Source organism: Centruroides vittatus, unplaced genomic scaffold (assembly GCF_030686945.1).
Source record: "Centruroides vittatus isolate TY-2023 unplaced genomic scaffold, ASM3068694v2 contig_954, whole genome shotgun sequence".
Lineage (NCBI taxonomy): Eukaryota > Metazoa > Arthropoda > Arachnida > Scorpiones > Buthidae > Centruroides > Centruroides vittatus.
The window spans coordinates 625,583-642,426 of NW_027122633.1; the positions used below are offsets into that span (position 1 = coordinate 625,583).

General features: G+C 30.9%; 1 protein-coding gene across 2 annotated transcripts in view; it reads right to left on the reverse strand.

Moving 5' to 3' along the window:
- Window positions 1-3,015: 3,015 nt before the first annotated feature.
- The window catches only part of me31B (ATP-dependent RNA helicase me31b), a 70,536-nt gene continuing 56,707 nt past the window's right edge, over window positions 3,016-16,844 (reverse strand). For both annotated transcript variants that reach the window (XM_067282342.1, XM_067282343.1), the window contains exons 10-12: window positions 14,215-14,426; window positions 9,146-9,232; window positions 3,016-5,400 (exon numbers count right to left, since the gene is read on the reverse strand). In XM_067282342.1, coding sequence (XP_067138443.1) covers window positions 9,173-9,232; window positions 14,215-14,426 — 272 coding nt within the window. In that variant the 3' untranslated portion in view covers window positions 3,016-5,400; window positions 9,146-9,172. The remainder of the gene's footprint in view (window positions 5,401-9,145; window positions 9,233-14,214; window positions 14,427-16,844) is intronic.

Consider the following 16,844-nt stretch of genomic DNA (forward strand, 5'->3'; position numbering starts at 1 on the left):
GAACCTTGAAAGTGTGCGCGCTGTCCGATTGTACAGTTTGAAACCGTTAAAATTTAATTCCATACACCATGCTACACTAAATTACACTATACAGTTCATGTTCAACACGTTTCTCATGATTTTCAACCCAGTTTATTTTTAACAGAACTTTTACTCTCGGGATTTAATACAGAACACACGGTAATCTAAAAATTGAAAAGCGCGACTGACTGACGCAGTGTTTTCCAAGTAAGTTATAATGCACTTTTTTTGGGGAAATTTGTAAATTGCATTAAACTGAGCTTAATAAAGAATTGCTCTAAGTCAATATTATAGTTCCTAAGTAGGAACATAGAAGAAAAACGAAACTTAAAAAGATAATCGTAAACGATGCTGTAATTACAGCGGAATATAATTTTTTGTAAAGTATCATGCCGTCAACACACACTTCCAGGCCTTGTTATAGAAGCAAGAAAAATTACCGAATCACTAAAATCAAAAAATTTCAATCAAGTATCGGTTGGAATAAATCTTTTACCAAGAGAAATATCAGTTTCCATGTTCTTAGTAGAGAATCAATTGTTACGTTATAGCTGAATACTCACAAAATATTTGACAGATGCTCGCCTTAAGCAGTTTAATGATGATGAAACGGCTTTATTTTTCGACAAATTCCAAAATTTTTGTTCAGAAAGAGGGTCCCCGTGTAAAGGAGAAAAATTAGCGAAACAGTAACTCGGCGTTGTTTAAAGCTACAGTGCTAGAGAAGAAAACTAAAATCCTTGGTTATTTGGTGATGCTGGTGCCCTAAAAATTTTCTGAAAAAAAAACAAAACTGAAAAATCTTCCTGTGGCATGGCACAAAGTAGATGGCATCACAATTTTTGAAGTGATTAGATGAAGTTAATAGAGAAATGAAAATTATTTCGAATAGTAAGGCAAAAATTTTTATCACGTAATTTCAGCGAAGTGCAACCTGAGATAGGTGTAATTCATGTTTCAAAAGCTGATTACTGGAAAAATAATCTTCCAAATTCATTGCATTCAATGTTCAACGCAATTCAATTCAATGTGAAAATTCACTTTTGAATTTTTACTTTCCCGACTCATATATAACAGAGAGAAACTATGGCGATCAGTCAAAAAATGACCACCACCGAAATTTTTACCCAGGAAACCTTGAAACGTCGAGAAATCAAAAATTCATTTTTTCCTGTATGGATGTTTGTGGGGGGTCACGATTTTCTTTACCCTCTTTGAAACTTAATTCTTGTACCTTTTGTCAAAAATTTCTGAAATTTTGCAGGGAGGTTTGTATATTAAGTGGATTGATACTATTAATTTTCGGTAGTTAAAGGTCAACAGAGTGGCGAGATAAAAAGGGTCGTGTGTCATATCTCGAATAGGGTCGGACAAAATGACGACTTTACTCGTTATTAGAATTTACAATTTTTTTAATAAAAACCACCCCTAGTCTCAAAATTAAGTTTTTTTGCCATTTTATAATAATTAAAAATATAAAGTTTTTAATAAAAAAATACCATAACAGATGGCACCATAGAAATTTTAAATGTTACTGGGAAAGTTAAGCAACTCGTTGCTGGATTTTTTTAATGGAAATACCTTTCAAATCTGAACGAATCCATCTAATACTGCCAAAAAGATATAAATTAAAAGAATTATCTTGAAATCCGCCACTAAGTCAACCGAAGGGACCGCTAAAAATGTTTCCCCTTACTGTTCAAAACGAGGTAGCATCAACAGATGTAATACGTTATAACGAAAGTGTTAAGCACTTGAACCAATTCTTTCGTTAAGATATTTTAGAAATCTATAGTTGATGCTGACAACTTGGGATAAAAATAAAGATATAGTTGTGAGTAAACTCATAACATTGCGCTAAAATTATCACGGCTTTCGGCATCAAATAATAATGATGAATGCGCTTGTATGTATTGTATAATAACTTTGAATCGAAGTGGCTTGATTACTTCACCAGATTATTAAAACCTTATACATACAATACTGAATTTATATACGTATATGTATTAACAAGTTAATTGGTTATGCATTAATAAGACTAATAAAGCTCTTTGTAAAACATTTCTGAAATTTATTATGACTTCAAATGTAAATACGATGTTAAACAATTTTTTTAGCAAATCTGTTTTTGCTTTAAAAATGTATCCGAAGTTGGATAGGAAACAATTGTACAACACGTCCTATTTCGATATTTTATCACATTTAAAATTTTAGACTTAAGTTTTCCCAAACACGAAAATCTATTAAATCCAAAAAAATTTTATTGGACAATTTTCTTGGAACAACTGAGAGAGAGCATTTTTGTAATTAGATTACTATTTCAAGTGACTCAAGTGGTTTAATTATAAAGCCTTATTTCGTAATTGTTTTAAGCAAAAATTGTTTTGTTGTAGTTACAAATTTTATGTAATTTGTTATACATCAATTTTAAGATTATTTCTTAAGAAACGAATAAGGAAAAAAACTGTTTTATATATCACATCAAGAACTAAAGTTTAAAAAAAAAATGTATACATTTTTTAGTATTCATATTAAGCACACTGTTTGATCCCCAGGACTTTACAAGCAAATGGAATTTTGTTTCTCACTGAATTTGACATTTTATGGATTTAACCCGTGATCGTGTAAATCTTTATAAATTAGAGAACACCATTAAATGTTCCAAAGAACTGTGATACATGTTAAGATGTGTATTAAAAAAATTAAAAAGCTATTTCATTGCAAATGCAGAAAACTTTAATTTTCATAACTTAAAATTGTTTTAACTATTCCAATTTTCATTTATTTAAATTTTTATTTTAAATCTAGAAAAATTACTCTTATTTAAAATTAAAGTTCATTACTTAAAACTACAATATGTTCGTTACAATAAGAGCATTAACCAAATTCTTAAAATATATCTCATGGCAGCACACAAATTTTGAAATGTTCAAAATAGTTAACTGTTACGGATGTTAAGGTAGATTTTAAATTAAAAAAACCACACGAAATAAATCACAAGGCCAAAAAAAGGTTTTATTTTTTTCAATTTGTGCTTTTTCCATTTTCCTCTATTATTGCAGGATGTATGTTCTGCGCATGTCAGAACTACAGTAACTGCTATACTAATGTACTGCAAAATTTGTTCATTGCCAATTTTTTTTTCATACCAAGAATTCACTTTTTTTTTATTCTTACTCAAACAAAAAAATAAAAGTCATAGTGCAAAATCTTGGAAGGAAAGATGTGAATTTTAATCTGATGGAAAAGAAAAATAAAACAGACTCTTTGCAATAAAAGTTTTGACGCTTTCCTTCCAAGATAAGCAACTATTGTTTTGGCCATCAAACAACAATACTTTACACTTCCATGGACTTTCAAAAAAGTATTGTTAAGTTTCTTCTTCTTAGGAACAAATCATGAGTAGCCAATAGTGGCCAAATTACTAATTGGCATTTTCCTCAAACCACAAAAGCTGAAGATGGACAACTTGAACATACTTCCCCAATCACAACTACTTCAGCATTCAAGATGTTTCCAGATTTTGTGGTATTTGTACCAGTAAATACAGCTATCTTCTAGGATACATTGTATTTAATTAAAGGATTACCTCAGTCTGTGAGCAGAAAACAAAAATAAGTGTTGATAACCAATGTAGCTTAGAAGAAACTGTATTATGTAGAGGATCTGGAGTTTTCTAAATTCTGTATCTTGATGTACTTCATCTTAAGGCAGTTCAGTTGTCAAAACACTCAGTTATAACCTTTGAACTTAAAAACTGTTTTAGAAAGCCAACTGTTGAAATGTCATGCAATGCTGTCCATATTAATGGCAGTTACTTGCTGCTTCAGTATTACACTATAGTTTATATAAACTTCTTGGACACCATCACCAAAGAAATAACTGAAGTCCACTTTTATTCCACATTGCTGCAATGGCAGTTCATGGGATATGAAACTGCTTTTCGTTAGCAGTAAAATTGGCACTGTGGCTTCTTTGAGAGGGTCCTTATTCTCTTCATTTTAACACTAGTCATTTTTTCCAGTTTAAGCATTCTCGGTAGCACATATCCAAAACTGTAAACAGTGCAGCACAGAGGTTGGCTGTTTCCGTAGTTAAAGATGTCAGTGTGATTTACTATTTACATTTGTTAATGAAAGTTTCTCTGGGATTATCTGCCTAATTAGAAAATGAAATAGAAATGAATGTTTTAGGAACATATATACTTAATAAAACCCCAGATCCTCTACAAAACTCAACTGTCAAAAAGATTTCATTTTTTTTTAAATTTTTAGAATAATATTTTTTTTTTGCAGATTATGCCAGAGAAACTTTCATTGAACATTATGGTTAATACAATACAAAAATAGGTGTAGAAAACCTACAAAGTATAGACCTTGCCTGTCTGGAGATGGTTTCTTTTAAGAAACCATCTTTATTTTATAGAATATCAAACAGAAATGAGAGCAAAGATTTTACACAACTGAATTGCCATGTTTTAACTGTTCTGCAAGATGACTAGTTGTGTTGAGTTATTCCAGACAAGCATGGTCTCAGACATAAGAAGCAAAAGAATGCTTCTTCAAATCTTCTCAACTAACCAAATTCAAGCTAACAATATGAAATGAATTCGATCCTTAAGAGCATTTGATTTATACTCTTAAGTTTATATATTTACAAACTAGCATCGTCTGCATACCAGATGATGCTTTCAATGAACATGACAGATGATCCAAGCTGTGCGAACATCTCGTGGCAAGGCCTTCTACCCTGTCCTAATGACGACTGAAAGTGAACTCTTTTACACAGCTAAATTTCTCATATGATACAATAAAAGTATTCACAGGCACACTAAAGTCCTTAAAAAATATTATATCCAGCTTCCATTTTTTGAAGTCTGGAAGTTAAGCCATTCAGTATTTTAAATTTTTCTTTTTTTGCATTGTTTACAGAGTCAATGGAACACAGTTTTAAAACAAAAAGTTCAAAACTCATTTTTATGAACTGCTTTAAAAAGCATTTCATTTAGAGTGTCAAACTGCTTAACAATCTGACAAAGATCACATCAAGGGAACACAACATCAGATGCTTCTTTTTTGCTTGGAATACACACAACAATCAAGTCTGAATGATCTGAAGTTCTGTTCCCTTTTCATCACAAACACGACAAGCTTGTGATCTCCACAAGCTCAACAAATATAAATATCTAAACATGAAAATAACAGAAAATAAATACAATATAAGATTCGTCTTTCATATTTCTTTTGAATTATGAAGTGTCCATGACATCATTAACACTGTTGACAATCTTCATCACAAGAGCAGAGCAGGATTTATACAGTCTAGTCACAAGAGATCCCACAGCTGATATGCAAAAAAATGACACTGGTGATGAATACCCTGTAAGCATTAAAAAAGTTTTATGGCTTAATATATTATATTACATTAAAAAATAAATAAATTTGTAAGGATTCTGCAAAAATTGCAAGCAGAAGCAAAGGAATTTATAAAATGATTATGTTTTGAAACAAAATTGTATGACAAAAATCTGAGAAAAGTATCTCAAAACAGTGTTTGATAAAATTTGAAATGAAAAAATAAATTATTATTCCTTGTTAGTTATAGGTAAAAAAACTAAGTTATTAACCTTTCTAATAGTTATAGGGTGACAGAACAAAAGTTCAAAAAGTAGATTGACAAAAGTCCAAGGTATAAGAAAAATCACAGATTTGAGTTTTGTCTAGGCTTAGGACATGATCATTTGAAATACAAGGACCACAAATTAGCTTAAGTGGTAAAATACATTACAATTAGAAGAGACTAAGAAAATTGTGTATTTCAGAACATGAAAAATGACATTTCTCAATTCTTCTCCAGAATCATGTGTTTAGTGCTGTAAGAATTTTTTAAACTGTAGATTTGCTTAGACTATCTTTTGTAAATATATATGAGCTGTTTATTTTGAAAGTGGCCTAAGTCCATTTTCAAAAAAAATAAAAAAAAATCAAGGTAGCTATTTTAATATTTACATTTTTACGTTATCTTTTCATTTTGAAACAAATTGTAAATACAGTAGAGCGTCGTTTATCCGAATCAATTGGGGACTGGGGTTGTTCGGATAACAGATTACGTACGAAAAAATATATTAACCTGTCCAATGTTGAAATTTTTCTCCGTTGCATGTCACTTCGTGTTGAATTTTCGTTGATTTTAAGCCCAACGAAAATTTTTATAATAATAATCGAGACTATTGTATCGTTAAAAATTATTTATTTTGTTTGTACAAAATAAATAAATTAAAAATATAAAAACAATCTAGTATCAAAAACGTTCAATTCAGCACGACACAGTCCGACTGGAACTCTTTCGGATAAAGGACGCTCTACTGTAATATATTTAAAATCACTAAGATTTTGTAAAACGAAAATTAGCCCGTTAATAAGAATGTTAAAAATTTTTATTCTGAAAGTGGCTTAAGTCCCATTTTGAGAGTTGCAAATGGATATGGAAATGCATATTATGCAGTAAAATTTTATGAGATAAGAGCTTTATATTTTATTATTAATGTAGTATTGCTCGATTAACTCAATGATTTTTTAAATAATAATTATTCCATTGAATATATAATTTTAATATAGCATATCAATGCAAACAAGCATCATGCATCCTGAAACATCTAAAAAATCTTAGGAATGAAAAGCACATTATAGCTTACAGTGACATGTGTTCAGAACAAAACAGGAATATAAAAGTAGCTTTGACATAGTTAAAAATTGTCCAATCTGCCAAACATAATGTAGATGCCATTGACCATAAGTTCTTATCATCAGGGCATTCATTTCTACCTAATAATAGAGACTTCAGAGTTGTAGAAATGGTAAGAAAAAACAAACAATTTATTGTTTGTCCGTAAGGAATATTTCAGTCATAAAAGTGTTGAAAAAATAAGTTCATTCTAAATGAAATGAAACGAGAGGATTTCATTTCAACTAAGCCTCTAGAGAATGCAATTTTTAGGTTAAAAAAATACTAATGGAGAAAGGATAAATTGGTTAAAAATATGTTGGATGCAATTTTTGAAAACAACCATATAAAATGTTCTGTAAGACATGAACATATTTCTGGGAAAGTAATACTCATTTGAAAATCATATCTTAAAAAATAAGATGGTATTTAATAAAAAATGTCTCAAACTATTGTAAATATATTTTTCCAATTGAAAACATCTGTTAATTTCTCATTTTATGAATACTTGAAAATTAAATGTCCATACACTAAAATTTTCAATGTTACAACGTACTATATGATTTTTAGATGTGAACAGTTTGTAGTTTAATTTCTAACTCACTCATGCTATGTACAGTTACCAATTTTATGATGTTTATAATTCTAAAATTTTGTTCTAGGTCAAATTTGGATTTTGAACAGTTTCAGCAGCAAGTCATATTGCATATTCTATCAAAAAGTTAGAGTATTTTATACTCCAGTGCTTTATACAAGGCAAGTTCAATAAAAAACTGGAAAGTGCCATTAAAATTTGGAAGGGTAAGAAATATATATAATAAGTTTGACAAATAAAAATGTAAGACAACAGACTAAGATAACTGATGGTGACTTTCCAGCAGGGCACAAAGGAAGAGTAGGATATTATTGTCTGATTTTTGACAAGCAAGAGTATAACACTGACATGGTTGGCATATGCAAGTACAGTCAGTGGCTTAGCGTAGTGGGGCGGCGAAATTTTCCTCTGCCCCGGGCGGCTGACACCCACGCTACGCCACTGAGTACAGTAATATGAGAACTGCATGAGTCACCCAGATATGTGAGCAAGAGCTCTAGGTTCAAAAACTTAGTGTTTTGCAGAAGTTTCCACCACTAGGACCAAAGTGAATGCCATGAATAATCGCCCAAAGAACTGACAGTTTTTGAACCTGAAGCTGTATTCATACAAAACTTAGGCAGTTGGTACGAGAAGATGTAGTAGAGACAACAGATAAGAAGCGAGAGTGTAAACTAATTGAGAAAAATCAAACAATATTACACTGCTTTTTGTTTGTGTACTGCAGGAGAGGCACCACCAGTATTCTTGGTCTGTTGTCTTACATTCTCACATAACAATTTTGCCAGTCACAACTCTGGCTTTGAAGTTGTGTGTCAAAATTTTTTTTTATAGTTCTTTTAAAATATAGTAATGTTCATAACTGATGAAATAGTTCCCTAAATAACTAAACACACACATCACAACAAGCCTTTACTTGTAGGATACTGTTGGAATCAATTTTATCCTCCTTGTAATCGATTTCCATCAGAATTTTATTATTACAATTTTTGTAATTTCAATATCGTGTATATTAATGCACAGTTCTGACAGAAGTTGACTGCAGGGAGGATAAAAGTCTGACTCCAGCAGTAGCAAACATGTAAAAGTATATTGTGAGGTATGTGCTTTGTCATTTGTAAAACTATTTCATCCATTATGAATGTTTTTATAATTCTTTAAAATATTTATTTTAAAATTAAATGTGATGAAGCCCTTTCACAAGAAAATTACTACAATAATGATTACAAGTCTACTTAGCATCAAAGCTGGAATCTGTTACAAAATATAATCAACACACCTTAAACTTCCAACAAAAAACAGCTTCAGCAACACATACTAATGTTTTTAATCATTTCAAATGACCATCAGCCAAATCAAATTAAAAAAGATTGAACATTTTATACAGAATGTGTAAAAAAATATTTAATTATAAAATATGTAGTCCATGTGTAATCATCATAAATTTATACCAGCCATAAAAGCAGATTATATTCTGGTGTTTACTTCAAAAAGAATTTAATCCCACTTTTAAAAACATACTAATATAAAAATCAAAATAAAACCAACAGATATTTCTGAATCCATTTCTAAAACACAAGTCAACCTTTAAGTGCAATTATTCTAATTCCTATAAAAATCTGAAATCAATATATATTATATAAATTTAAAAAAAAAGACAACTCAAACTATTGTAAGAAATATTTGACACAAAACCCATGTACACATTTATATATATAAAAAACCAATTATACATAAAAAAGTTTAAAAATTGAAATATTAATTTTTGTTAATTTATGATTTTATAATTAAAAATTATGTAGTTACCTCATGATCAGAAGTCCCAAAGAGCATTTATTTAAGTTCATCTTCATCTAACTGATATTCAGGGACATATAAACTTTTGTCAATGACCTGCAAAAAAAATTTTTTTTTAATTGATGCTATTCAAATGGTAATTAAATGAACAATAAATAATTTATTATATGGCACTGTTATAATTAGTATTTTTTTAAATCAAAGATATATTATAGATTACTAGTTAACTTGTGTAAATACACAAGCAACAAAATATAAACCCTTTCTGCTATTACACTTTAATTCAAAATCCATTAGTATTTTAAATCAGTTTACCTATTTAATTTAAAAAAAAAAAAAAAAAAAAACTATCTTAATTACAGTAGAGCATTGATTATTCGACCCCCAATCAACCGTCACATTGGTTAACTGACTGCATTCTAGTCAGCAAATTCAAATGTCCGCTAGTGATGTGGCGCTACAATATTTGGCTGTGTCTTGGCTACTTTATTATTATTTTTGTTAAATTTTTGCATGTTTTAACTGGCAACACTGGCTCGACCATGAAAGGGAGGCCAATATTTAAATGAGGCTTAATTTTCTATTTGTTTCTTTATTTTGTGCAAAATAATTTTTAACGATATAATAGCAATGATTATTTTTTAAAAAAAATTTGTTAGGCTTAACATTGATGAAAATTCAACACACAGTAGGCTAATAGCAATATACTAATATACTATACTAATAATGTATTTTTTCACACTTTTCAGTTATCTGACCAACCCATACCCAATTGAGTCAGATAATCGATGCTCTACTGAATTACGAAAATTTAATATTCTTTGGTAATATGTACATTAGAAATAAATTTTTCCATTCAGAAACTGTTATTCTGAAATTTTCCTAGATTATATAGTAGTGATAATTTATTTAATCAATAATTATATTAGTAATACCAAAAAAAAAACTGAAAAATTTAAAATATTTCAATTTTTTATATTGTAATAACTATTTCCTGAATACTGTTTACTAAATAATCTTAAGAAAAAATACTTAGCAAATTAATTTTCAAATTCAAAATGATTCAAATTAGAAATAGCAAATTCAGAGCTGTCATACAGGGTGTCCCAACCTTACCAAAACAACTCCACTACTAACTGATCATCAGCAGCAGTTACAAGTAATGAAGTATTCATTATGAAAGTTTCCATTACATTTTCTGAATAAAACTAGTCAAAGAAATGCCTTGTAAACAATTTTATTTTCTCACATTTGTCCCCTTTTCCAGTATGAAAATTTCAATAAAATATTTGGAAATATAAGTGTCACTTAAAGCAACCTATTCACATAGTTATATGATGCAAATCATGATAAAACTTATACACCTGCTTGTTGGGACATGCAGTGTGAAAGAAGTGAGGACTTGCCCTGCATATATGCCATTATTACAAACCATTTCAGGAAGAGATCAAAGGAAGATTAGGCAACATTTTATGCCTGAAAACATTCACAATTATCAATTGAATATTAGACAGGTTCAAGAAACATGCCACTGCAGAGTATTGAAAATCTACTGGTCAGCCTGCAAGCATATGAGCCACTTAAGTTCTGCAGGCAGTGGCATGCATATTCAAGGAAGACTTCAATACATCAAGAACAGCAACTGCAAAATTTGTTCTTCCAGTAAGTACACTAAATGAAGAAGTTAGTGCATTACTAATCATAGAAAGGAACCAACTCCAAAATACAGTCAGGAGAAGGATTGTATTGGGTTGTCCAGAAAGTTCATGCCGATTTTTGATAAGTGGCATAAGGACAGGTCTGAACATGTCAGAACAATTGAAAACAAATGACATGCATACATATCGTAAAAGACGATACTTCAGGCATATTTGGAAAAAATTTGGTTACAATACATTAATTTTTGTCAGTTTTATACGCCTTTGAATATGGAAGAAAACAGTGCATTTTAGGCATTTAATGCTTTTCTTTTACCAGAAAGGCAAAAATGCCACACAAGCGGCAAACAAGATATGTGCTGTTTATGGTGAAGGTGCTGTAGCTGAAAGAACTGTGCAGAAGTGATTTGCTAGGTTTAAAACTGGCGATTTCAGCCTTAAAGATCAAGAACGCCTGGGTAGGTCCTCCACCATAAATGAAGATCAGATTAAAACACTGATCGAGAATAACCCACACTATACAACACGTAAATTAGCAGAAATGTTAAGTGTGTCAAAATCCACCATCCATGAGCATTTTGTGAAGCTTAGCTATATAAACTGTTTTGATGTATGGGTTCCCCACAATTTAACAGAGAAAAGTCTGATGGATCACATTTCCATTTGCGACTCGCTCTATAAACATAATGAGACACTATTTTTGAAGCAAGTAGTGACGGGAGATGAAAAATGGATCATTTATAATAATATTGAATGAAAAAGATCATGGGGAAAGTGGAATGAACCATCTTTAGCCATGCCAAAAGCTGGTCTTCATCCAAAGAAGATCATGCTCTGTGTCTGGTGGGACTGGAAAGGGATCCTGTGTTATGAGTTTTACCAAACAACGAGACAATAAATTTAGAGAAGTATTGTTCCCAATTAGACAAATTAAAGACAGCAATTAAACAAAAACATCCAGAAATAGCAAGTTGGAAGGGCATTGTGTTTCATCAGGACAATGCGCGACCTCATGTGTGTCTTTTAATAACTCGACAAAAGTTGTTGGAGCTTGGTTGGGACATTCTACTTCCTTCACCATATTCACCAGACCTCGCACCCTCTGATTTCCACCTATTTCGATCATTACAAAATTATCTTAATGGAAAAAACTTCAACTCTTTGGTCAAGATAGGAAAAAAAAAAAAAATCACACAGAAAAGTTTTTTGCTGAAAAACCTGAGAGATTCTGGAAGGACAGAATTTAAGTTGCCTGAAAGATGGAGAAAGGTTGTAGAAAAGAATGGCTATATAATTTAATATATGTATATTAAAATTTAAATCTATTGCGTTTCAATTTTCCTTCAAAATCAGCACGAACTTTCCGGACAACCCAATAGAATGAAAACAAACTGTCAAAATTTTTAAGGTTTACCTGCATGCCGTAGGACAAAGTATTGGTGCTAGATGATGAAACATACTACCCTAAAAACTTAAATTGCCTAGAATAAAATTCTACCAGTTAACTAAACAAGTCAGATGTACTGCATGAAGTCAAGTTTATAGGAAAATCCATTTCCAAAAATGTACTTAACATGGGAGGCAATTTACGAAAAAATATTAACTGGATTATATACGTAAAACACACACACAACACAACATAAATTATTCATTTCTTGTGGATTTATCAATGCTGCTGTATACCTCAAAGAGTATTAAAAAGTGCTTGATTCCTTTCTTCCAAAAACACCATAAGGAAAATGTGGTCTTCTGGCCAGATCTGGCATGCTTGCAATGTTACCTTCAGAGTATTGAGCTTGAGTTCATGGAAAATGAGACCACCATCCCAATGTACCCCAAACCTGTCCATTGGGAGATTTTGGACATTGTGTAAAAATAGCAATATGCCTCCCATCCTTGGTGCAAAGAACTTGAATTAATTCAAGTAAATTTGTAGAAATATATATTGCTTAAAAGATTGGGAAGTCTAGTGACACTCAAGACAGGAGTTTAAACAAAACTGAAATGTATAGGACAACAGTGTGAATTGACCATTACTTAGCAAAAAGTAAATCTGAGATATTCCTTGAACAGAATTGTATTTTGCATTTTTTGTTGTAGTAAAACAGTATCAATTAAAAGTGACATTCATTTCCAAACAACCCTTAATTTATTAAGCAGGACCATTGTACATAGGTATCCTGTATTATTATTAACAACTAAAACTAAAATTTCTAGACCATAATAGGAAAATCATTATAAACAAAAAATATTAACTGGATTATTAAGTCACTTATATATGTAAAACACACACACACAATACAATATAAATTATTTACAGGATGAAACAAATATATATAGATATGCCGAACAAAAATAATGCAAGTTAAACAGAAATATAGTAAAACCAATATAAATTGGAACCGCACTGTACCAAATATTTCACCATTTTTTCAAATGCTATTTTGAACAAGTTTTAGAACTTTCCTGTTTTTTAATCTTTAAACTGTACTAGATACATGTCACAGTTATAAGTGATTTTACTATAAAAATGAATATACTACATATATAAGAAACATTTCATTGCTAGTTTTAATGCAGTGATTCCAACCAAAGTTGAAGGTATTTGAATGCTAAAATTGAAACTATGCAAAAGTTCTTGTTGTTCTAGAAAACTTGTGTTAGGTATTTGAACGCTTCTTGGATGAAATCCTCATGAGTTCATATGACAGTAAACAAACCAATTCAAATACCAAGAACTAGTATCTCATTCTGCTGTTGGAAATTCTAATTGCAATTGCATTACAGTAATACAGAGACAAAGTTATTTCTTGATCTGACTTCTCAAAAGAATTTTAATACTTAATTTTGTTACTTCAATATCTATTACCAATAAAACTTGTTCAAAAATACTCAGTACTAATTAGTTACCAACCACTCTATACAAGGCAAACTGACAGTCTGTATTAGCTTATTCTCATTTTTTTTTTCAGAAAATTAATTCATCGCTTGTTCTCAAACTCACTCACTTCTTAAAAGTATTTGGGTCTATCCCTAGTTAATTATAACAAATACTATTATTAACAAATACCTTGCAACAAGTAAAAATATGAAAGTGCTAAACTAATTAATTCAATAAAAATTTTGACTCCATAAATTCTGTAATGACAGTTATACCTGACAGCAGTTTTACTTACTTATCTACAAGTGGCATCTTAACTCTCAACATGTTTCTAAATTATCTACAACAGATCTTTGCATCTAGTCTTCAATATTGTTAGTCTAATAAACTGACTTTTATACTAATTTTAGTTTGAATTTTGCTGTTTAACTTAATCCAAAGATTCTGGACTGTACTTATAGTCTAGAATCTTATATAATCTTAGGTATGTTTTTCCAAAAAAGTATGTAAATTAGAAAGCAAAGATTGTAAATGCTTACTTTTGGAATAGGCTTGATTTCAGTTCCAAGTTCTTGTTCTATTCGATGCAAGGCAAATCTGTCGTCATATGTAATCAAATTAATAGCAATCCCCAAATGTCCAAAACGTCCTGATCTTCCTATACGATGAAGGTAAGTCTCTGCCATTTTGGGAAAGTCAAAATTGATAACAACATTGACAGCCTGGATATCAATACCTCTTGTGAAAAGATCTATAAGGAAAAAAAACATGTAATTAGACTCAAATGTACTCAAATTCCTATGAACAAATTAATTACAGAAATTTCTTAGAACTAAAAGTAACATTATATTTTCTTTAAAGAAGAGTCAATGGCATGTTATAGATTCATGGGGCCTAAGCAAATTTGAATTGGGGGGGGGGTCTCATGTACTGTGTTGACTTCAGACATTTTTCTTCAAAGGTGGTTTTTTGAGGGAAAAATATTCTTCGCAAGATTGGTTTGGAGTCCTTGTTGGTGGGGTTCCAGGCAGATGCCCTTTTTGTCCATAGGATAATGTATCACTGAGAAGGATTTCCAATGCCAGGAGAAAAAATTAGAATTATGACTATTTCTACATGAAAATTATGACTGTCCTTGCTCACAAAAGTAAGGAGTAGAAGGAAAAACCACCACTGGATTACATCAAGCTACTTTACTGCAATTCTATTTATTACTAAATATTACTAAAGTAGTCACTAGAGGGAGGTGTTAGGCACAATAATAATTAAAATTAAGTTATTTAATAAATATTAATTTACACTATTCTAAAAGAAAAAGAATTGGCATGGAGTGGGACTTGAACCTGCAACTCCTGCTTACCAAGCAGATACATTGCCAGTTATGTTACCCAAGTCTGTTTCAATCTCCTATTCCAGACACATTTAAATATGACATAACCACGTGAAGATGACAAATTTTTGGGCAGATCTTGACCAAGTTATGATGTGTGTTCCTGTGAACGAGAAGTTAATCTGTGCAGGTGATTTAATGGTCATGTTGGGAAGAGGAAGAATGCAGAAAGAAAAATTCTTGGGAGGTGGAGTGTGGGAAAAAGACTAGGCTATCATGCTGTGACTTTTGACCTTGTGTTAGTTAACACTTACTTTGAGAAGAAAATGAATCAGCAGGAGCATGAGTGGAGGCAGATCCAGCCAGATTGATTTTTTTCTTGTGCTGCAGGAGGTATCTGAGTGAAGCGAGAAACAGTAAGGTATTAAGTGAAGAAAGTATTGCTGCACAACAGAGTTCTGGTGGATTGACTTTCTTATGGATCATTGTATGAATTGTGTTAGCCAGATTAAACAAAGGATTAAATGGTGGAGACTAAAAGAGGAAGAATTGAGGAAAGAGTAAGGTAAAAGTGTTAAAAGAAATTCAGTTCCCAGATGATGTACAAACATGGTGGCTGCTGAATAGTAAGTGCATTTTGACAGTTGGAGAAATGGTTTTGGGAAAAACTTCAGGGAAGAGGTCACCAGAAGGAAAAGAACTTTGGTGATGGAATGCTGAAGTAAAATCCACAATTAAACAAAAGAAAGAGACAAAGAAAAGTGGGATTTGATGGGAAGGCCTGAAGATAAAAAACCTTACCATTTGACAAATAAAATGACTAAAAAAGCAGTGGCTATTGTGAAAGCAAAGACTTGTAAAGTTTTTTAAAGGAAAGGTGGGGAAAGGCAGTTGATAAGAATTGCAAAAGCAAGAGATAAGGCATCGAAAGATTCTCTCTCTATTAAATTAATTAATGATGATAAAGGACTGGTATTACAAGATTACAAAAGGGTCAAGGAAAGATGGAAAGTATATTTTAGGAATTTATTGAATGAAGAAATGATATCTAATATATACAGTGCACTGTATTAGATATCCCTTTGTATTGGTTAACTATTAATGTTATAATTGTTATGTTGGTGCCATGTGTTTGTAAGCTGATGAGGGGTCCTTGTGCCCGAAATGCATCCTTACCTAAATCTGAATGTGATTATTAAAGACTAACTTTTTTGTAAAAGATCTAGTCCTTCTTTCTGTTGGCCTTGGTGTGATAAGCTCTCCAAATTGTTAGATTCTATTTATTTAGGTTATCTAACTACCTAATTTATAGTCTTGGGCTAAAAGCATTGTCTATTATTGGAAGTACCTTACTTTACAGAATTAAATTACAAAAAGAAGTCTTCAAATTTCAGTAACTTGTATGAAGATACATATCTATCTTAAATCAATGGTGCTTACAAAGGCATGCATATACAGATGTGAGAAATGACATTCCACAAAGTGTGTGTAAAAAAGTTCAGATAAATTTCTTTGACATAAGGATTCCTTTGCTTCATAAACACTTGAACATGAGTGAATTATGTATCTCTTAGCAGTCAGTAACATTCATCACAATTAACCCACCGTTAAGTTTTACTATTTAATTATAAATCATTTACATTAAATTATTCAAAGTAAAATGATTACAAATAAATACTCTTTCAAAATAGTCAATACTAGCATAACCAACTTCACATTTACTATATAAAAAGAGTAGAACTACTTTCAATTACAAGATTAAAAACCATCTTATTCTATGTTTAATTTTTTCATCTTAAAACTGATTAGAAATGATCAGAAATTACTGTGAATTAAAAG